General features: G+C 49.7%; 1 protein-coding gene across 7 annotated transcripts in view; it reads right to left on the bottom strand.

Moving 5' to 3' along the window:
* Positions 1–23,190, bottom strand: part of COL27A1 (collagen type XXVII alpha 1 chain) — a 247,087-nt gene that overhangs the window by 147,771 nt on the left and 76,126 nt on the right. For 6 of the 7 annotated variants that reach the window (XM_039506042.1, XM_039506046.1, XM_039506043.1 and 3 more), the window contains exons 4-6: positions 19,631–19,826; positions 16,632–16,787; positions 13,902–13,943 (exon numbers count right to left, since the gene is read on the bottom strand). In XM_039506042.1, coding sequence (XP_039361976.1) covers positions 13,902–13,943; positions 16,632–16,787; positions 19,631–19,826 — 394 coding nt within the window. The remainder of the gene's footprint in view (positions 1–13,901; positions 13,944–16,631; positions 16,788–19,630; positions 19,827–23,190) is intronic. The other variant, XM_039506044.1, reaches the window with a different exon arrangement.

Below are 23,190 nucleotides of genomic sequence, written 5' to 3'. Positions count from 1 at the left end.
CAGCTTGTGTAGACATACCCGAGCTATCATTAATCTAGCTAGCTTCAGTCCTGGAGCAGTGAAGTTAGAGTAGCACAGGCTTCAGTGAGGGCTAGCCCTGGCCAGTGCAAGGATGTTTCGTGCCCTAGGTGAAACTTCCACCTTGTGCCCTCCCCGCTCCGCCTCCACCCTGAGGCGCCCCTCCCCCGCAGCAGCTCCCCCCCTCTGCCCTGAGGCGCCCCCCCTTACGGAAGCACCCCCCCCTCCGCTCCAGCTCAACCCTGCTCTGTGCATGAGCACCTCGAGCACACCGTGGCTGCTTCACTTCTCCCACCTCCCAGGCTTGCAGCGCCTAAGCTGATTGGCACCACAAGCCTGGGAGGCAGGAGAAGTGAAGCAGCCACGGCATGCTCGGGGAGGAGGCGGGGCCGTGGTGAGCTGGGGCAGGGAGTTCCCCTGTGTGCCACGCCCTCCCCCTGCCCCCCCAAATGCCAGTGCCCTTGGCGACTGCCTAGGTCGCCTAAATGGTTGCACCGGCCCTGGGGCTAGCCACCCGTGTAATTACCCAGAGCTCTGGGTGGCCTTCTGTAGCCTCAACTGAAGTCCAGGCTGACACAGCTGTGCTGTTCCAGTACCTGAGTAAACTAGATTAAAGCTAGCTTGGGTACATCTGCATGCGCTGCAATCCCACCCCATGACTGCAGCGCAGACACATGCTTAGTCCAGTTTGCATTTGTTCTGTTATTCCTTGCTTCCACTGCGCTGTGAACCTGTCGAGTCTCCCACGTTAATGAGGGTCAGATTCAGTGCTGTAGAATGTGGTGTTGGTGATTCAATAGGTGATAGTTCGGCCGTTAATCAATGTCCCAGATCCGCGGATATTGGAGGGGAAAGGTTGTGCTGTAGCTGTGGCCATCATTCGGGCAAGACCTGGAAATTGTAATCCAGGCCATAGGACGCACCATCAAGTGTCTGGGCGCTAGCCTAGTTCTCCTGGCTATAATCCAGTTCAGAAAGTTATATTCCACTTGCAGTCATAAGTCCATATGATTTTATTCCTAGTGTCCCGCTCTTAGTAGCGATGCCACATACTGCTAAACGGCTGCTGTTTTCTATCTCAAGCGTGGCTGCATTTCTGGGATCGGTGAAGGGATTCTTACACAGCCCTTTCTTACTTGGCTTACTATGAAGCTCAATGACTCAAAAACACATTGAGACTCTCGGATGGAAAGTGCTATTAAGTGCAAATTACTATTTATGCAGAATGTTCACTCACCTAGAACATTTAATCATTGCTACCATGGCTATGGAGATGGTCCTCAGCCCATCGCTGGTTTTCACGGGCTGTAATTTTCCATGCCTGCTATGATGGAACTAAAAGGGTCATTACAGAGGAGCCTGTTCTGTCACTACAGAACAGCCAAAAAAAGGGAAGTCGTCCAATGTCTAAATGTGCCTTCAAATTCAGGCAGAGGAATCTTCAAGTCTGTCCTATTAACTTTATTAAAACTTTATTAAAACCAAATCACTCTGGGTATTACTTATGGCAGGAAACCCTGAGGTGAGGTTTTAATAAAAAAAATAAAATAAATAAACCAACACACTCCCACTGGCATTCATACATTGACCCACCAGGCAGCTACAGCTGTCCACAAGCTGACGAAAGCTTCTGGCTTTTAAGAGCTGCCTGGTGGCATCATAAAGTTGAGTCATCGATAAAAGAAAGTCTGACCTGATGTCATTTGTTAGCTTACAAAACAGGAGGTTTTTATTTAGTTTGAAAGCGTATCAAAGCAAATTCGCTTGCGGTTGCCAAGCATGGGCACATCAGGCCTCGTTAACATTGCCACAGGCTCCCCATTGGCTGGCTGGCATTGGTAACTGCAGCTTATCAGCTCCAATTATACCATCCATAGGAATCTTCAATGCATGAGAGGAATCTAGGTACTTGTACAGCCAATGCCCAACACCATTGTATTAAAGCACCTACCCACGTTAATGAATGTGCCTCACAAGGCCCTTGTGAGCTAGGGGAGTATCACTACTCTTATTTTAGGTGGAGCACAGAGATTAAGTTATTTGCCCAGATCACACATTCCTAGGTCTCCTGAGTCTCACTCCACAGGAGTGCCCTTTATCCCCGCAGCCTGCTCACTGCTCGGCTAGGGCTCTGCAGGGAGTTCTTAGAGGACAAAGAATGTTCTGCAGGGATCAGTGGATCTTGAGCAGCTCTTCTTAACTCATAGCCCTAAAACGCAAAACACAAACTGCCTTAGAACCTGTGATTTTACAGCAGGGCTTGTCCACACGGTCAGATCCGTCACAGGGGCTCATACAATAACAAGGCTTGCGCTTGCCTGCAGTGATGGGACCAGATCATGGAAAACCAAGAGTGTAATAACCGTCTGCTGGACTTTGGCTGCCACGAGTTTCCATAACATGGTTACAATTAAGTTCAGCTCTGTCCACACTGGCAAGATAAAAGTGTAATAGCACAGCTGGGCCCCCAGGGAAGTTGAATGCGTTCATTAGCACTGCAGGTGCTCCCCACTGGAACTCACTCCTAGTACAGGTTCTGACTCTGGCCATATTCAGAAAGCACTAGAAGATGTTCTTATCACTTCAGGCTTTTCCATGGAAAATGTTCTACATTTCTCATGCCATTTCCTCGACCACTCTCCTTTTAAAAGCACAATACTGAGTAATGGGGTGGGGGGGGGGGGTATGTATGTTAGCAGTTAGGGCATTGGCATGGGACTTGGAAGACCTGGTTCAATTCCATGGTCTGCCACAGACTGCCTGAGTGACCTTGGGCAAGTCCTTCAGCTTCCCGGTACCTCAGCTCCCCATCTGTACACCAGGGATAATAGCCCTGCTCTGCACCATAGGGGTGCTGGGAGGATAAGCAACCTGAAGATTGATACTGCAGTGATAGCGGGGCTATCTAAATACCTAAGATAGACAGAGTACTTCAGACATGGCAACAAATCCCGGTGTCTTTATTCACCCCTGACCGGCTTCGGCAGCAACTCTGCTAGAGTAGAGTCAAAACTGAGGAAGGAACTTATGCTTTGGCCTATGATTTGGAGGGGGAAAATCCTAGTGAACAGAGTTATTTAAACCCTGTAGGGAAAAGCACAAGCTACATCATTTCATACTCAAGACCACATACAACTGGAAGGCAGGTGAGTCACAAGGAGGACAGAGAAACTGGGCCTAATCACCAGCTGACGTATATCGCCTTAGGCCCACTGCTGTCCAGGGAGTTGTGCTGGTTTATACCAGCTGAGGATCTGGGCCGACATTTCTATGGAGGAATAAACTCTCTGGATCTGAAGGTGCCAACGCATCCCAAAGAGCCCTGTGCTGCTTGGCTCACATGATGCTGTATTTAAAAAAAAAAAAAGGTTCAAGAAAACACACAATGAATGATGGTCCCGAGAGTTAACCTGGGACTCAGAAGACATCGGTGAAGATTCTCTGTCCCCTCACAGACACTCTGTGTGATCTTGGGCAAATCACTTTGGCCTTGTCTACACAGAAAAGTTGTACCACTTTAATTATACTGGTATAGTTAGCGTGGCACAAGCCTTTTGGTGCTTTACAGCAGTATAGCTATTGCAGTATGGGAAGGGGATTAACGATAATGGTATAAGCCACCTTTGTATATAACTGCATCCACATAAGGGCTTGGACTATATCGCTACAACCTTCAAGTATACGCCAGGCTTTGATCTCCCTGGGCCTCCTCTCCCTGTCTGTCTGACGGGAATAGCAGTGATTCTCTCTCTCTCTCATCATGGGCTGTTGTGAGGATAACACACATTCAAGACTGTGCGGTGCTCTGAGACTATGGCAAAGGGGGTCATATAAGTCCCATGGATACAATATTTCTGAGCAGGTCGAGGGACTAAAAGACGTCTCAGTCGAAAAAGAAAATTAACGCCATGCCACGTGGAAGCCATTCAACGTAATGCCGGGCTTAGAAATCCGCTCTTCAAACGAGAGAAAGTCAACTGCACTTGAAAGAGAAACAAATGTCGAACTAGATGGAAAACCTATTTTTGTCTCTGCCTTTGAGAACAGAACTGGAGCTGGGACTTGAAAGCACAGGCCTCTCCCTTCTCACCCGACAGGGTAGATAGAAACACCCTAAATACCAGCTAGTAGCTCATTATGCACCAAGACCCTTTATCATTATAGCACATAAAAGCCTTCTCCAGCCTCGGCCTTGGAAAGGGCAGTTGCTGCTGCTATAATAAAACAGGATATAATTTTAAACTACAGGGAAAAAAAAAAGGAGTCAAAATCTGGAAGATGGCAGCAGGATGGGCAGCAAGTCTAACGTTGATGAGTATTACGGGCAGCCAGGACTTAGCGCTTGAGCGCCGTTCCCAGCTCTTTCCTAAAATATCACATTGAAAGGCTGTTTATATCCCAAGCACATCTGTTATTAGCAACAAGCTGCAAGCAGCAGGGAAATCAAAACATTCTGGGGATTTTATAGCTGAAGTTAATGCAAGACAAATATCTTCGTATGATACCCACCAAGCACAGGGATGCAAGCTCGAAGGAGGACACCATTCCCGGCTCTGATTCCATTTCCCCTCTGTGGTCCTGAGCAAATCCCTCAACTTCAACTTCCCCATCTGTTAAAACAGAGACAGATACTTCCTTCCCTCCATGGGGCTTGCACAGATTAGCCATGGTTTAGAAAGTACTTTGAAGATGACCAGGGCTGGTGCAAGGATGTTTCGTGCCCTAGGTGAAACTTCCACCTTGTGCCCCCCCCGCTCCCCCCGCGCCCCCACCCTGAGGCACCCTCCTTGCGGCAGCTCCCTCCCCTGCCCTGAGGCACCCACCCCGCCAGCTCACCCTTGCTCCGAGCACGAGCACCCCGAGCACACCTTCGCTGCTTCACTTCTCCCGCCTCCCAGGCTTGCGGTGCCAATCAGCTTAGGCGCCACAAGCCTGGGAGGTGGGAGAAGTGAAGCGGCTATGGCGTGCTCGGGGAGGAGGTGGGGCAGGGGTGAGCTGGGGCGGGGAGTTCCCCTGCGTGCCGCCCCCCCCTTACTTGCTGCAGGCGGCCCTCCCCGCACTCCCCTGCCCCAGCTCCTGCCACGTAAATGCCGGCGGCGATTGGAGATCCGGCCGCCGCAGTCGCTGCCGAAGAAAATGGCGCCCCCCCAAATCCTGGCGCCCCCCAAATCCTGGCACCCTAGGCGACCGCCTAGGTTGCCTAAATGGTTGCACCGGCCCTGAAGATGACAAACTCCCGCACACAACCTCTTTCCCAGTGGACTTGTCCCCAGGCCTGCCGCCAGCAATTCCGGGCCTCAGGGCAGAACAGTCAATGGCCCCCCTAGAAAGGGCTGGCTGAGGTTTACGACACTACTTTTTATCCCATTGAGAACACGTTAGAACCCGCCATGCAAAAGCTGTGGCGTTTCTTGATCTAGTTAACTCTCCCCCCGGCTAGTTACAGCACCAGTGTTAAACAAATTGTGAGCCTAAATAGAAGATGTAGAATTCACTATTTAGAATTATATATTTAAATTAAATAAATACATTATGGGATGAAATTAATTAATATATAAAACATTTAAGGAAGCACAAAGTAAGGAAACATCTAAAGTATCAAGTACGCTAATTAAACACTTAATTGTGATTTATGTGTAATCTAAAGACAAGGAAAAAACTGATATACAAGATGTAACTAACTGAATATGACCAACAACGTCAAAATATACAATACTTGCGCTGCCGGTGCTGTGGGACATTGACACCCACAGCAAGGAATAGACGGCAGGCCTGGTGCACCACATCTACTGGGAGATCTCCGAGGAGGCGGCCGGGGCGAAGGCAGAGGGAAAACCTGCGCCTCGGTCCCTGGCTGAGCGGTGGAGCTGGCCCTCATCCTGCACTTGTGATAGCGGCTCGTCAGCCAGGGCTAGCGGCAGCGAAGGTGGGGCTGGCCCCAGTTCCCCTCAGCAAACTTAGAGAGGCTCGATTGGGCGGCTGAACTTGCTGGGTTGTGTTTGGCGAGGAGCGGCAGTCCCGGGGGAGGAAATCGGGTAGCGCAGAGGGAGCTTGTTCCTCTCTAAAGTCTCCCTGTCCTCAGCCCCGCAGCCAGAGAGCCAGCACGGCAGCCCCAGCAGCTCCCAAGCAGCCAGGGGTGGCAGCAAGCTCCGCGGTTCCCAGGCTGCTGTCGCTGACGTTCTGCCGGACCAGCAGGGTGCAGCAGCAAACAGCTCTGGCAAACGGCTACTGTTGCAATGAGGGACGGCGCTCTGTAGAGTCGCAGGAAACCGGATTTCTTTTCATCTTAATTTTTATTTTAAAAATGCATATCTATCCCATCCGCCTAGTCCCTTTCAAGTCAACGGGCTCCTGGGCGATTGACCCATTTGCCCCCCATCTCACCCCTGTCGGCAGGCCGGCTTTTGCCCATGCATCCCGTGGAACACAGGCCTTGCCAGCCTGGTACAGACCAGTGCTGCACCTTGCCTAGTATCTTGAGGTCAGTAGCAGCTGATTCAGCGGAAGGTTGAAGAAACGCTGCAGCAGTCGGTGATACAATAACCTGCTCCCAGGCAAAGTCTCTTCCTAACCCCCATTAATTAGTGGTTGACTGATGCCCTGAAGCAGGAGCGTGTAAACCTAGCCCTTACCAACTTCTCATTTGGACCCTAAATCTGCTTCCTAGGCAGGTCGGCAATAAAACTGCCGCCTGACACCAAATCAGAAGCAAAAGCAACGATCTGCTTAACTGGACTGAGCATAGGCAAGGCAGGAAGTAAAAACCCACTCAACTCTGGCGCCTGGCCCTTTACTGAGCTCCTCAAGGCAGCCGGAAAAGGAGACAAGGTAGAGGTCAGCTGTGCACAAATCCTTCGTGAGTGGGTCTAGCGCCCGCTCGGAAACAATGAGCCACAGCTACCCGGCACCGCGGGCAAGAGCAGAGCCGCTACGCCGCAGGAGCTTTGGGAAAAACAAATTCCTTCTGTTGCTAGATCAAGAGTCCACGGCCCCCTCGCTCCATTCCTCCCTCCCCTTCCCCGAGATAACTGATTCCCAGTCAGTCCTGACAACAAAAGCCTAACTTGATGAGCACTGACAGGAAGAATGTGACGGGATAAGCAGCTCAGGCGCTGCTGTTGATACCTCACTCCTGCCTATCTCCAGCAACTTGTTCATGCCGGGCTTCTGGGAGCAGCCCACGGGCTCCTGGGCTTCAGAGCAGTTCAGGCGGCGGCTGCTTGTCTGTCAATGCAGCAAACCCTCATTCAGCAGCCACCATGGAAATCGATGCACTTCTCTGCCTCGAGAGCTCTAGAAAGCAGAGCCAGTGGAATCAGTAGTTTGAGTGCTCAGGGAAACAGAGCTCTACTAGAGCTGGGCAGGAAACGGCTTTCCCATCCCATTCATATTTCCAAGAGTTCAAAGGTTTTTTCCCGTCTCAAATCAGTCTGAAAAGTTAAAATCTTGAAAAGGTCAGTGAACCAAAACACAAAGTTGTTTCTGGTTCAGGCCAATCAAAAATATTTCATCAAATCATTTCAAAACTTGTGTTTTGATTGACTTTTTCTTTAAAATCTTTAACCTAATGAGCTTAAATTGCTAAAGGAAAAGTCATTTTGATTCAGAAAAAACACAGACATTTTTGTTTCAAACGTCTCTACACAAAATACTGCCAATTCCAAAGCTTTTTTCCTCCACTTTCTTCACTGGGAAATTCAGACTCTGTTTCATGAACAGTTTCCATTTCAGTGAAAAAGAGTTCTGCGAAAATTCCCATCTTGCGCTGCTCTTTACATTATGGCGTGTTTCCTTCAGTAACAAAATCCCAGAGGGGATCAGCAGCATGAGGGGACTTGATGCTGCAGATTCTGGGAGATAACTATGGAGTAGCAGAAAGGTGTGCCTGATCCATTTGCTACGGTGGAAAAATCAAGACACTCAACTCCTGCCCACTCCTGGGGGCTAAGGCAATGTGACAGCAATTTTTGCTCCCTTCAAATTTACAAATGATGTCCAGATGCTGGACCTGGACTATTAATACACTGCAAACCTTGTTTATTAAAGGCATTAACTTTCAAGAGTGATTAGAGTGATTTTGGGTTTCACCATTTTTAGGTCCCAATTTGAAACACCTTAAAGTGTCTAATTTTCAAAGGGCAGGTGCTCAGGACTTCTCACGGTCACGACCTCTTAAGTTGCCTCAAGTTGGATTTCCACCAATAGAGGTACCTAAAATCACTCTAGTCAGTCTTGAAAAACTTAGGCCTCAGGGTCAAACTTAGACCAGCCAAAGCAAGGAGTCACCAAACTAAATGCCCTGATGTATCTCTATAAAACAACGTGTGACTGTTAATACATCGCCACTGAGAAGCCAATTCAAGAAAAGGGAAGAAAGATAAATCATTTTAAAAAACCAACCCCTGGCAAACAGCAGCTCTTCTGACCTTGCACAAGATCAATGGATCTATAACCACATGGTCACAGCAAGACACCAGAATGACATGACTAACCACAGAGGTGCAGTGCTTTGTAAAGGAGCTAGTACAGGAGCAGAGAAGTCATCTCTCAAACTGAAAACATACTGAAATATCGCAAGCTCGTGGTAAACAACAAAAGGCAGCATGAGCATGGGACCTGAGAGCCTGCAGGTCAGCTGATAAAAGGTTTAATACCGGCAGTTATTCACTCTTGGTGATGTCACATTGCATAGCTGAATGTTGTTTTATTTTTATTATAAAGAAAAAACAAAGTAAAAAAACCAACCCAGATTGCTCCCCAACTCATTTTGTTAAAAATATAGCATTAAGAAGCAAAACACACATCTGGAATGCTGTGCCAGAAACCATCTAGCTATATCCTATCCAGTCTGAAATGCAGTTCAGTCCATTGCAGATGGCTGAGACATTAGAAGGTTTATAATTAGAGCTGACAAAAAAATTGGTGAAAATAAATTAGCCAAAACACCCATTTTTTGCGGCACAGAAACCATTGACAAATTCAGATCGAATTCGGCAAATAGTTATATCTGAAAAACAAAGTGAGAACAACAATTTCCAAAGCACTGATTGCAGTCGACCTCTGAAACATTTTGTTTGACCCACGTGATTTTTTTTCAGTGCCCTTATTTCATCAAGGAAAACAATAAAAAAAATCAGTTTCAGTTGGAAGTTAACCAATTTTTCTGTGGATTTTTCAGTTCAGCCACACACAAAAAAAAAATCACTTATTTGCTCAGCTTGATTTATAATAGAAATTAGAGTTGACCCTTATATGCACCATCTCAAACAAGTTGTAGAGAGAAGCAGGAACAGTTCCTCATTTGCTCAAACTTCTTCAGTCAAGCTTTCAAGATTCCAAACTGGCCTTTGCTCTCGAACACACAGAGGGATTTCTGTCTAGACTGCATATAGTCAGAGATGCTGGAGAGCATTAGTGGGGCAGAAAAACTGCCAGTGTTTATTCCATAAGGTCTGGTCTTTATCACACACGCACACTACAAGAAGAAGCAGTTTGCTACAGGATGCTGAGTGCCAAGCAACCTGCTGAAATTTAACTCCGTGACTCCAACCGATTTTAATGGTAAGCAAGCAGCCAAATCCCTCATTAACCACTTTGAAAAGTTACGCTTAAGAGGGGCTTCCCATCTAGACAGAGTGTTAGTTCAAAGACATCATAACTTAAAGATGAACAGCAAAGGGATTTTGTCTTTCTTTGTATCCTTTCTGGATCTGTATCCCAACCTCTACTACCCTCCCCACCACCACCAATCTTAGAGTCACCAGAAATATCCTGGCTTGATTTGCTCAGTTTTGGTGGGACGACTCCTTGGAGGACTGAAGAACTAGTGGGATAACGACAACATAAACCAACTGAAGCCTGAGCATGAGCTTTTCCAGACCTCAAGTGGAAGCAGTGTTTTTTGCTGGTAACTTCTGATCCCTCATCGATCAATAAAGGGCCCAGATACAATCTTATTTACTTTGCAGTTCATATAAATAGAACTCACCCCGTGCTTTTTGCAGTTATATAACCTGGGTACTTAAGGGCCTAATCCTGTGACTGCTGATGCATGTGCATAACTTCACACATAGGAATAATCCCATTGACTGCGCTCAGCTGCATAAGCACTTGCAAGATCCAGGGGAGAGATAAAAGTTTGCTTAGTTCGATCCATTTATCCTCCTCTGATTTGGTGCTGCAGGGAAGGCCCATTGTTCTGGGTTGTTATTTGGCCACACTGGCCACTGGAATTGCTTTAAGATACTTTTAGTTTTGCAGGAGACTCACAGGCCTCTGGGCTTTGTGGGCCATAAAAAGATTATTTTCACAGCAACCCACACACTGTCATCTCGAGATATCCTTGTGGCACCTTAGAGACCAACACATTTATTTGGGCATAAGCTTTCGTGAGCTATAACCCACTTCATCAGATGCAAGGAGTGAAAGTTACAGTAAGCAGGTATAACTATACAGCACTGTGACAAAGCAGGGGGGTTTCTTGGGGTTTTCTGTGGCACCTTGTGTGGAAAACCCACGCCCACGTGATGCAGTTATACCGCCCGAACTCCTGGTGTAGACAGCGCTACGTTGGTGGAGGGCGTCTCCTGCCGACAGAGCTACCGTCTCTTGCGGAGGTGGCGCACCAATGCCGATGGGAGGTAGAGTCTTCACTAAGTGCTACAGCTCCACTACGGCAGTGCTGTACGTGTAGCCACGCCCTTAGACCAGGGGTGGCCAACCTGAGCCTGAGAAGCAGCCAGAATTTACCAATGTACATTGCCAAAGAGCCACAGTAATACATCAGCAGCCCCCCATCAGCTCCCGCACCCCTCTCCCAGCGGCTCCCATCCCACCGGCAGCCCCCCTGATCAGCACCTCCCCCTCCCTCCCTGCACCTCCCGATCAGCTGTTCCGTGGTGTGCAGGAGGCTCTGGGAGGGAGGGGGAGGAGCGAGGGCATGGCAGGCTCAGGGGAGGGGGTGGGAAGGGGTGGAGTGGGGGCAGGGCTGGTGGCAGAGCCAGGGGTTGAGCAGTGAGCACCCCCGGCACATTGGAAAGTTGGTGCCTGTAGCTCCAGCCCCGGAGTCGGTGCCTGTACAAGGAGCCACTTATTAACTTCTGAAGAGCCGCCTGTGGCTCCGGAGCCATAGGTTGGCCACCCCTGGGCTAGCGTCACAGATTCCAAGGCCGGGAAGGACCATTGTGATCAAGTCTGACCTCCTGTATAACCCAGGCCAGAGATCTGCCCCCAAACCATTCCTAGAGCAGATCCAATATTGATTTGAAAATTGTCAGTGCTGGAGACTCCACCACAACCCTGGGTAAGTTGTTCCAGTGGTGAATTACTCCCACTGTTAAAAATGTACACCTTCTTTCCAGTCTGAAGTGGTCTAGCTTTGCCTTAGTTACACAGATGCTCTAAATGATAGGCTAGGAGAAGATGATTAGATGGGATAGATAGATAGAGACACACACACACACACACAACCAGTAACTGGTCTTGAAGCCAGTTGGAATGTTTAACAAGATTCCCCCTAGTTTAGACCTTGCCTTAATTTTTCAAATGCACTTAAATGACTTAACAGCCAAAGTGCCACTGAAAGTCCATGAGACTTTGCTCTCCTAATCGCCTGTGTGATGGCTGGGGAAAAAAAGACTTCGGCTCCTATGTCATTCAGGTGCTTTGGAAAATGGTACCCATGGTGTATTGGTCAAGCCATCCATCTGGCTCTGAAATAGCCAATCACAATTACTCAGGAGGGAAAGGGGTGGAGGGGAAAAAAAAAGAGACACGTGTCTTGCTTCCTCTTCCCAGTTTTACCAGTATGTTATGACTCCCTCTTAAAAAGGCTGTTAAATCCAAGCTGGCCCAACTGCTCCCTTGTGATAAATGGTATAAATATGACAAGCAGAATTATCCAGCTCCAGGAACTGCATAAGAGCCGGTTGGATGGACGTGGGTAAACGCACGTTACCAGCGCTTCCCTGGATCTACATTGCTAACCTTGCCCGGAGACACACACCAAGGATCTTATGCCCTTGAAAAATGGAAACATTGATTTATGACATAAGCGCTAAGCAATTCATCGAGTACCTTTTGTACTCAGCCACTTACACGGTTGCCCTCTGCTCCAGCACTGTACTAACCAAGCCCTTTATAATATGCAGTTAGTTAGTCCTAATTAGCAATTAATGAAAACTCTGGAGCTTCCATCTATCCCTAAAAGTGCAAAGTCTTGAAAACAGAAACTACAAACTGAAGTTTATCACAGTCCCTGCAGCAGGTCTGGGAAAGACTTCCCTCTGCAGGAGCTGATCTCTGGTTTTGATTAAGGGCTTGAAAAATTGAACTTGACCCAGCTCCAGAATCTCATTATTCTTCCCCTTCGGGCCTGTGACGTTCACTGGCTTTCTTCCTATGGCAGAATCTCGCTAATTCACACTAGCCAGCAGGAAAGCTACTGAGAATGAGCCGGGTTTCAGAAACAGCCCCGAAAGCAGAGATAACGGAGTAGATAAGGAGAATGCATCGGAAACTAGGCTGCTCATTTGGAGAACTGTGAAGCTGCGTAATTCAGGGCAATTCACAGTTTGCCTGGAATATCAAAGTTCTCTAATATATTCTGAGGAATTTTAGGGAACACTTTTTCACAACTGCATATGCTCGGATTTGCACGGATACCTCAATTGCACACGCATTCAGACTAAACTGTGTGTTCAAATTAGGGGCAGAATTCGGTACACACTTCTGAATAGCTACATTTATGTATTTTGCATAAAATTCTATCCCTAAAAGTTAGAGTGAAGTATTAGAGGGGTCGCCATTTTAGTCTGGATCTGTAAGAAGCGACAAAGAGTCCTGTGGCACCTTATAGACTAACAGATGTATTGGAGCATAAGCTTTTGTGGGTGAATACCCACTTCGTCGGATGCATGTAGTGGAAGTTTCCACAGGTAGGTATAAATATGCAGGCAAGAATCAGTCTAGAGATAGCAAGGTTAGTTCAATCAGGGAGGATGAGGCCCTCTTCTAGCAGTTGTGAGAGTGAGAAACCATGCCATAGGATTCTGCTATTAAACTTTTGCTGTGACCAGTAGGTATGTTCAAAACTAATAAATAGTACTGCAAGTTTCAAAAGCTACTCACACTTACACCCTTTACATTTCCATCTCTGGCTTAAACCTTTCCCCCTACGATTAGAAAAACGACTCTGGCCTTGTCCCTTATCCCCATACTGAGAAAAGTGTTGGCAGTTATAAAACAAATTTGGGCACTGGTCTGGCAGCTTCTGCCCCTTCCAAATACTCTATGGCAGGAGAGCAGCAACAGGAATCTCCTGCTCCTCTGACATCAACTTCAGAATTCACCATCTTCCCGTCATCCTCCCCTCCTCCTCCCCTATTTACAAGAACTCCAGGCCGCACTGGCTATCCTACAGATCATTTTTGTTTCCACTGCCACCCGTGACCCATGTTTGCAGCACAAACCGATCCACCTGTGCAGCCATCTGATTCATTCCACCAACGCCTGACCAGCCTCTCAATCCATCATCAAGGGTGAAAAACGAAACACTCAGAATGTGCCCCTAAACACTCTAAGCAACCCCATAATCTTGTGACTCTTCTTCTGCCTTTACTGTTTAATATGGTTCATGGGAGTGCTATATTTTTTCGGAGAGCATCTAGCACATGCTTGGGGTGCCCGGAAAAAACCCCAAACCACTTGTCCCCCTGGCTGTGCAATATGGTCTTTTACCTGATAATTATTAATGTAGCCAAAACAATCCATTTGTTCCCTTGAGAAACATCATGATGCGTAATGAAATCTTGGATCCCCTCCAAACCCATCCCAAAAAGGGACTACCCCATACACATCCACCCTTTGAGTTTGGAAAGTCATACCTGAGTGTAGGATTCCTGAATTTCATTGGTTTCTTTTGGCACCTAGATAATCGAGAGAGAGAAATACATCACTACCTGAGTAGCTGAATTTACTTAAGCAAGTGATTGTTGACGGCTCTGCTGTTTCCATAGGTTAAGAGCGCAGTGGGTAACAGAGCTGGTTCTTGGAAAAAGTCGCTCCTTTTAGCATGCTTCTCGCTGCATGAACAGGACTGGGGAATTTGGTTGGTACTTTAAGATCTGTGCTTCAAGTGTGCACATTTAGCCATTTTCTTGTTGCAATTCTGGAGTAAAGGTCCAGGAGCTTTTTCTCCGGGAACACAGGTATTTTACTACTCAGCTCTAGGGACGGCTAACAATGGTGCACAAAGACCTAGCTCTTCCAGTGCACTCTTGGATAAGATCATCTCTGGGTCGCAGTTCCCCTTCTGTAAAATGGAGATGATACTAACCTACCTCATGGGATTGTGGCAAGTGTTAGGTAGTAGATCTGCCCAGCAACGTGAGCAAGAAAAGTAAGGCTTGTGTCGGTGTCTGCGTAGGGCAACGCAGTGTCTGTGTAGACACGGTGTCCCTTACATCAGCCATCTTGTCAATTTCACAGCAGGAGCCCTGAAATTCACAAGAAACCCCCACTGGACCCTGCTCCTGGCTGGGAGCCGAGGTGAGAAGATCGGGGGGCTGCCCCTCGTTCCTGGCTGGGAGCCGAGGTGAGAAGATCGGGGGGCTGCCCCTCGTTCCTGGCTGGGAGCCGAGGTGAGAAGATCGGGGGGCTGCCCCTCGTTCCTGGCTGGGAGCCAGAGCTTGGTGGCTTCGAACCCCACTCCCAGCTGGGGTGAGAAGCAGGAGGGACCCCCTTGCCTGCTCCCTGCTGAGCAGTCTTGTCAATCACGGCTCGGTGAGCCATGAAATTGACAAGGGTACCCAGCAGGTGGGAAGCTGCAGACAGCTTCCCCCCGACACACACACTCTTGGCAGGAACAGGAGGGGGGAGAAACCCTGGGCGGCTTTCCCTGCCCCTGGCAGGAACAGGGAGCAGAAGGAGGGAGGCAGCCCACTGGGAGCAGGTGGGGCATCCAGGCCCCTGGCAGGGAGCTGCCAGCGGAGCTGAGAGACCGGGCTCTAAGCTCCCCACACTGCCCCTCTTAGGTTGGTGGAAGCGCTTCTGGTGAGGACATGCACCACCGACCCCAGGAGGGTAGTGTGGACATGCACATTACTGCACTGGCTGTAAGTCAACCTTAAATAGGTCAATGATATTTGTAGTGTAGCCCAGAGGTTCTCAACCTTTTTCTTTCCAAGACCCCCTGCAAAAACATGCTATAAAAACTCCACGGCCCACCTGTGCCACCGTAACTGGTGTTCTGCATAGAAAAGCCAGGGCTAGCGTTAAGGGGTAGCAAGCTGGGCAATTGCCCAGGGCCCCTTGCCATAGGGGGCACCGTGAAGCTAAGTTGCTCAGGCTTCGGCTTCAGCCCCAGGTGGCAGGACTCAGGGCCCCGGGCGTCAGCCCCATGCAGTGGGACTCCGGCTTTCTGCCCTGGACCCCAGCAAGTCTAACATTAGTCCTGCTTGGCAGACCCCCTGAAACCTGCTTGCGGCCCCCTAGAGGGCCACGGATCCCTGGTTGAGAACCACGGGTGCAGACACACCCTTAGAGGAGTAAACGCTGGTAAGCACGGTGCAGGAGGAAGTTCCGTGCCCAGGCCCTGCTGCGTGGCAGTGGGATTTCACGGTGGGAATGGAACTCCTGAGCACAACACTTCTCATTCGTCGCACTCTTTCTTTGATAAATGTGTGGCAACATTGCGCAATACTAGTTGTGTGCATTGTACACACCCACGCACATACACAATAATGCGCAGACATACACGCACACTTCCTACAGCTAAAACCCCTCCCGTCCAGCCATATGTTCCCCTTTGCACCAAACCTGTTCGCCATTTCACAAAGAGAAGTCAAATGCCAAAGCCCCAAATGATAGAGCAGCAGCTTATGTTTAACGGAGGCTCCTGGGTCGCCAGGACACCGGCAGTAAAGCCATTTCCCATGTTGCCATGGGGATTCTCAGGGGAACGGGCGTTGCTCTGTTTTTGGAACGAGAGATAAAACTACCATGACCCCTGGCCCATGAGCCGCTCTCAAGACGCATGCAATTGTGGGGTCTTCTCCACCCCCATCACTGATCCAGATTAGCTTCCACTCAGCTTCCCCCATCTACCATGACAGTGTACGGCCCCTGCCCATCCATGGCTGCACACTCAGCACCTCTGCAAGGTCATTCTGCTGACCCACCCAGAAACAGAGACCCAGCTGTGAGCTCCCACCCCGGACACAGTGCGGGAGGGGATGAGAGGAGACACCCTCCAAAGCTACCGTTTATTCCTAGCTCTCCCCAGGTGACAGCCGGCACCATTGCTGAAACTCTTGCTACCTGCGTAGGTTATGGGGCAGTGGAACCAGGTAAACAGGTGCTCTACTGGGCTCCTTTCTGGCTCTGGAGCACTAACCCACGTGGGAAGGGAAAGACAAACACTCCACCGGTGCCCAACCACAAAGAGTGTCCCAGTCATCATCGTATTCTCTCCACGCCACTGCCGAAACCCGAGTCCCAATGGGCTAAATTAGGTGAATGGAGAGACCCCAGGGATTAAGTAACATCAGGGATAAACTGGGTCCCTCTTCGCAAGGGGGAAACCCAAGAATGCTCTTTGCAGGCCCTTGACACACCTCCGGCCAAGCGGGAGAAAGCTCCCCTGGGGAGCGGGACTGGTTGCGGAAAGCTTCAGTGCTGAAAGCGCTGGCGCATCTGGTATTGTAGCCTCCACAGTATTCACCGGCAGCCCCTGGGTCTCCCATCTGGAAGGTCAGCTGCTGCAGAGCGCCCTGGGAGGCAAGGAAACAAACAAGTGGAGTTTACACCCGGACCACGGACACTGCCTCTGCATGACAAGCGGCAAGGTTTGAATGGAGTTATTTGGACTCAGGATATGCAGCAATTACACTGGCAGGGAGATGCTCCACCACAGTGCACAGAGAAGGAATCCTATTTCAGGGCCAGCAGAGGGACCCCACGAAGCAGGGATGTCTGAGCCTAGTACGCTTGGTCCTGCACACGTTTGTGTGTCAACTTGGCCAAGGTTCTGAACCCCGCGGTTCCCAACACCAACGCGGGCACGTCCCCCTGGCTCCATGGTGAGACGAGATGAACAGGCAGCAGGGGAACATCCCAGCACAACTCCTGAGAGGGAAGGATGGGATTCTGCAGCGTGCTGGGCGTCTCCTGAGAGACGAGAATGGAGCAGAGGGTGCTGAGCATCAGCCCTGAAGGGGCTCAGCACGCTGATGGATCAGGCCCCAAGTCAACACCCTACCCCAGCAGGCTGACACATTCCCCTCGCCCACAGCCTGAAATTACCTAGCAGAGCTCCGGATTACTAGACCCCCCCCAGCGTTTGGCAAGACAGGGAGGGAAGAACCAGCTGTCTCCATGAGGTCAGTGTTGGCTGGTAACTCCAAACACCAGCTTCCCCGCACCCAGGCCCCCCTCCTCGCACTCGGATCCTGGCTAGAGCGAGGGTGTAAGAAGGCCATTGCTGAAATGCCCTGCAGGCTGCCCTGCAGCAGAGCAGACAGCAACTCTTTGCCTTCCTTGGCCTTTGCTGTGGACAGCTCTGGGCGGAGGAGAAAGCGTCAGCAGGGAGGAGAGAACATCAGGGCCGGGGGAATCTGAAGAAGAGGAGGCCTGTAGGGAATGCAACACTGAGGGCCTGGTTCTTGGCACTGGGAGAGGTGAAATGAGCATCTGGGGGGAGTGGGAAGAGCCCTGCTTGCCTGGAGAAGCCAGGAGCCTCCACAGTTGCTAAGGTTCTGTAATTATTAAAGTCAGAGCCAACTCAAACAGGGCTGCTCTCTGTTAGCCTCCTTCTGAACCTCTCCTCCCTCCTGAGCCCAGTGTAACTGGTGCAACGATTTGTTAGCTCCAGCATCATTAAGCCATAAGCAGGTTTTTCTGCACCATGCGACTGTCCAGAGCAAACATCTCTCTCCATACGAGCCTGCCCCATTTAGTCATTCTCGCCCGCTGCCTCCAAGGAGCCGTAAAAGCTGAGATGAGATAAATGTGCGAAAGCTGTTGGATAATCGCCCCAACCCCAGACCATCTTGATGCGATGAAATCTTCCTTCCAAGCCAAGGGTTTGGCCAGGCGACTGGCTGTGAAAGAGAGGTGGGGAAGGGTGACAGAGCTGCACGCACGCTTGAATCAACAGGGAAGAGCATTGTGCAGACGATGCAAGATGGTAAGAGGCCTTAGAGCTGCCTTTTGTAACCTGATAGCTCTGGTCCCTGGCTTGCATGTTAGTTACTGGGGAGGGGGTTTCAGTGCAAAGACCCTAAAATAATCCTGGATCCAATATGATCCAGGCATTTCCTTAACAGAGCTCCTTCTTGTGACCTGCTGTGGGGTCTTCGACAGGACGCTCGTTGGGGGCAGGACTGTATCTCTGATGCATGCGTGTAGTGTGCCCAGTGCAGCGGGGCCCAGATCCCTGCCTGGACCCTTTAGACACTGTGTCTGGGCGAGTAATTATATTATCCTACAGCACATGTTGCATTGTCCAAGCCAGGACCAACTGAACAGGAAGGCAGCGCGGCCTGGCAGCTGGGGGAATCCTGGTTTATATTCCAGGGTCTTGTCACCCTGCTGTGTGACCCTGGGCAAGTCATTTCAACTTGTGGGAGCCTCGGTTTATCCCACTGTAAAATGGGGGTAATTATAAATATCCTGGAGGGTGTGAAGGATGCTAGCGAGGAGCTTAGGGTCCCTCAGGATATGTCTGTGCTGCAATCAGGCGCATGATTGCAGTCCGGGTAGATATATGCACACTAACTTTAATCTAGCTTTTCTGGGTACCAAAAGCAATGAGGAACATGGACCCCAGTGCAGGCTGGCAATGAGTGTTCACAGCCTGAGGCACTGGTAGGCTTGCACTGCTGTGTCTTTACTGCTATTTTTAGCGGTGCTCGCTAGAGTAAAGCAATCGCACCTCGGTTTGCAGCACAGACGAACCCGTACAGGAACGCTGCTATGTCAGAGTGCCAATTCTGTAGTCTTTGATTTCTCTCCTCCTAAATTTCAGGAGTCACAAGTGTGTTGATTTGGCTGGAAATGAGATGCTGCATTCCCTGATGCTCTCATTCTAGCTACATTCACGGCCAGTTCTTACACGCTGTTATTGGGACTTTTCTACTTCAAAAGGCTTAAGAATCCTGTTTGAGGATATTAGTGTGGAGTGGCTATCAAGCTCTTTCTTCACTGCTTAAAACGTCACTCATCTCAGAGGATGTACAAAACTAATCCCTCTCCCCGCAGTGTGGGGGCACGTCTGTAACTGACACAGGGAGAAAGGAGTGGGTTAGAGGGGATCTTATTGGGGGGTTCCATCTTACTGGCTGACGTCCTTTCACTGTTTTGGTTTCTCTGACCTAGGAGCAAACCCTGGTGCACTTCAAAGCCTTTGCACTGCACATCACCTGTGTAGTGAAACTAAACAGTGTGTTTTCAGTGAGGGAGGAGATGGGGTTCCATCCGCAAATGGAATTCCAGCATCATTTCATTAGAGAGCCCTCCCACCCCGTCCCAATGCAGTGTCTCCCCTGCAGGCTGCCTAGGCAGCTCCTTTGGGCTGAAAGAGAAGAGTCTGTGTGTAGGAGGAGCAAATTCTCACCTCAAAGGGAATCTCAAAGGATTCAATCAGGCCTCCAAGAATGACCAGCCCCTGCGTGGTGACGCTCATCCCAAAGTAATTGGACCAGCCCACGCTCTCCACCAGCTGACAGTCCACGTGCAGCTCCAGTCTCTCGGAGGAGATGCTGAGGGCAACCTGGTGCCAGTCTCCATCCCCCAGGATGGAAACTGGGAACCTGTGTGTCCCAGGTTGGGGACAGGAGAAAGACAGAATAGGAGGCTCAGACAGACACAAAACCACCACCATCTTCTACCGGGCTGGGCTCACTGTTCGGTATTAGCACAGGCCCCCTCAAAGGCTCACCCCCGTTGTGCTATGCAGCCAGCTATCCTGGACGCACTGGATAATTACAAGCCAAAGGAAAGCGTCTCATGGAAATCTAACCCTTCCGTTACTTGGAGCTGGGCAAATCATTGAGTTTTCGGAAATGAGAAAAAAAAATGTTCAGTTTAGTTCTGAAAACTCAGGTCCCCCTTGCCCAGCGAGCATCCAAACCACCAGCCTATGGGCCATTCTGCTCTCCGTCTCTCCCACTGCAGCTGTTCCACTTCGTATAAATACCTGACTGTTCACTGGGCCAAAGAGAGTGAGACGGACCCTGCTGCCTGGTGATGAAGGCACTCGCCCAGGAGATGGGGATTTGTATAGTCTCTCTGCCTGATTCAGAGGATGGATTTGGAGGGAAGAGACCTGACTTTAGGAGTCGGTCCTGGGGCCGGTTTTGTTCAACATCTTTATTAATGATCTGGATGATAGGATGGATTGCACCCTCAGCAAGTTCGCAGATGACACTAAACTGGGAGGAGAGGTAGATATGCTGGAGGATAGGGAGAGGGTCCAGAGTGACCTAGACAAATTGGAGGATTGGGCCAAAAGAAATCTGATGAGGTTCAACAAGGACAAGTGCAGAGTCCTGCACTTAGGAAGGAAGAATCCCATGCACTGCTACAGACTAGGGACCGACTGGCTAAGCAGCTGTTCTGAAGAAAAGGACCTAGGGGTTACAGTGGATGAGAAGCTGGATATGAGTCAGCAGTGTGCCCGTGTTGCCAAGAAGGCTAATGGCATATTGGGCTGCATTAGTAGGAGCACTGTCAGCAGATCGAAGGAAGTGATTATTCCTCTCTATTCGACACTGGTGAGGCCACACCTGGAGGACTGCATCCAGTTTTGGACTGCCCACTAGAGAAAGGATGTGGACAGATTGGAGAGAGTCCAGCGGAGGACAAAAAAAATGATTAGGGGGCTGGGGCACATGACTTACGAGGAGAGGCTGAGGGAACTGGGCTTGTTTAGTCTGCAGAAAAGAAGAGTGAGGGGGGATTTGATAGCAGCCTTCAAATACCTGAAGGGGGGTTCCAAAGAGGATGGATCTAGACTGTTCTCAGTGGTGGCAGATGACAGAACAAGGAGCAATGGTCTCAAGTTGCAGTGTATGAAAGGTCTAGGTTGGAAATTAGGAAACACTATTTCACTAGGTGGGTGGTGAAGCACTGAAATGGGTTACCTAGGGAGGTGGTGGAATCTCCTTCCTTAGAGGTTTTTAAGGTCAGGCTTGGCAAAGCCCTGGCTGGGATGATTTAGTTGGCGTTGGTCCTGCTTTGAGCAGGTGGTTGGATTAGATACCTCCCGAGGTCTCTTCCAAACCTAATCTTCTCTGATTCTAAGTCCCCGCTCCAGCAAAGAGTAAATATTTACACACAAAAATGGAAAAGCTTCCACAGCAGAGATGGAAAGCACCCAACCCCAGAACTGCCTAGAGCCTGGTAGGGAGGAGATCCGAGTTCAAATCCTTGCTCCAGAGTGGGGATTCGAATGTGGGTCTCCCTAACCACTGGGCTCAGGGCTATTAGGGACACAACACAGTTTTCTGAACCTGACCCTGACAGCCTTTTTCCCAGCCTAAACTAATCAGGTCATCAAATTCACATATTGTTTCAGATGGACCGAAACCGCATTTTTCAGCAAAAAACCTATTTGTTTAAAAAAAAAAAAAAGTCACTCAGCTCTCCTTGTAACAGACACTGGGGAATCTGTGGAAAAATCCCCCATCTAGTCAGTTACAGCCTCTTTCCCAAATGTCCATCTGTCCTGGGCAGGCCCCTGCATCCACTCCTCCAGCCCCACTCCCTCTGCAGGGTAACGCGTCATGGGGGCACCCAAGCAATGGAACTGACTGCACTCTCCTGGTTATCGCCCAGTCAGCCACTCTATCCAACCCTTTCCTTGGGTTTTGCAGCTGGTTTAGAGTCAACCTTTCCAGCTGGGATGCAGGGGAGAAGGTTGGCTCAGTCAGAGCCTGAACAGCAAAACTGGCTCCGGACATATCTCGCCTCACTGCAGACAGCAGCACGTCTGGACTTTCAAAGGCTTTAAAAATTCCACCCGGGACTGGCTCTCGCAAGGCAGAGATAATCCCATCCCCCAAAACTGAATGGTGCAGGGACCCTTTCCAAGCGGCCTGCGGAGTCCCAGCCTGGCTCTGATCCAATCCTGGAGTCCTAGGTTGTGTCAGCTGGCTCTTTCCCCCGCCCCAATTTCTCATACCCCCGGCTTTACACTGCGCAGATTCCCCCACCTGCCACACTGACGACACACTCGGCACGTGAGGCCATTTATAACCATCACTTTGCCATCGTGTCGTCTGCAGCCCTGAGCCAAGGCACAACTGAATCCGGAGTCACGTTAACAGGCGACAGGTCACTGGGAACGCAACTCCAGCTGCTGCTTTGAACTGTCCCTGCCTGCCAGTCAGCAGCGAAATAACTCGGGAAACCCAGTTATGAGGCGTTCATGGACAAGGCAAGAAAGGGAGCCTCCCTCTTTCTTGGAGAGTGAGGAAAGGGGACTGGATCTCAGCCAGGATCCTTGGAAAAGCCACGGCTGTGTCTGAGACAGGCTTTGAGGATTTCATTAGCAAAACAGATGTGTCATTATGCACATCATGGCAAATAATCATCAAACCAGAGAAGTGTAGTGTCGGAAAGGACTCGAGATTATCTTGTCCATCATCCTATACTGGGGCAGGTTTAAATAAACCTAGACCATCCCTGACAAGCCTTTGTCCAACCTGTTCTTGGAAACCTCCAGTGAGGGGGATTCCACAACCTGCCTTGGAAGCCTGTCCTGGAGTTTAACTACCCTTATAGTTTGAAAGTTTTTCCTAATATCTAACCTAAACATCCCTTGCTACCAACTAAGCTGCTCTCTTCCTGTCTTACCCTCGGTGGACAAGGAGAGCAATCGATCGCTCTCTTTATAACAATCTTTTGCGTATTCAAACACTTAGGTCCCCATTCACCCTTCTCTTTCGCAAACATGCCCCTTTCTTTCAACCTTTAATAATAAATATCCCAAATGCCATCCAGTTCTTATACCGCACTCTTCATCGACACAGCTCAAAGTGCTGTACAGAGGTGGTCACCAGCATTACGCCCATTTTTACAGATGGGGAAACTGAGTAACAGAGAGAAGTGACTTGCCCAAGGCCACACAGCCATCTAATGGCAGAGTTGGGAATAGAAGTGAGGTCTCCTGAC

The sequence above is a fragment of the Mauremys reevesii genome, linkage group 19, assembly GCF_016161935.1.
Source record: "Mauremys reevesii isolate NIE-2019 linkage group 19, ASM1616193v1, whole genome shotgun sequence".
NCBI classification, from domain to species: domain Eukaryota; kingdom Metazoa; phylum Chordata; order Testudines; family Geoemydidae; genus Mauremys; species Mauremys reevesii.
The sequence above is the reverse complement of the archived record's forward strand: the minus strand, read 5'-3'. Positions and strand labels throughout refer to the sequence as shown.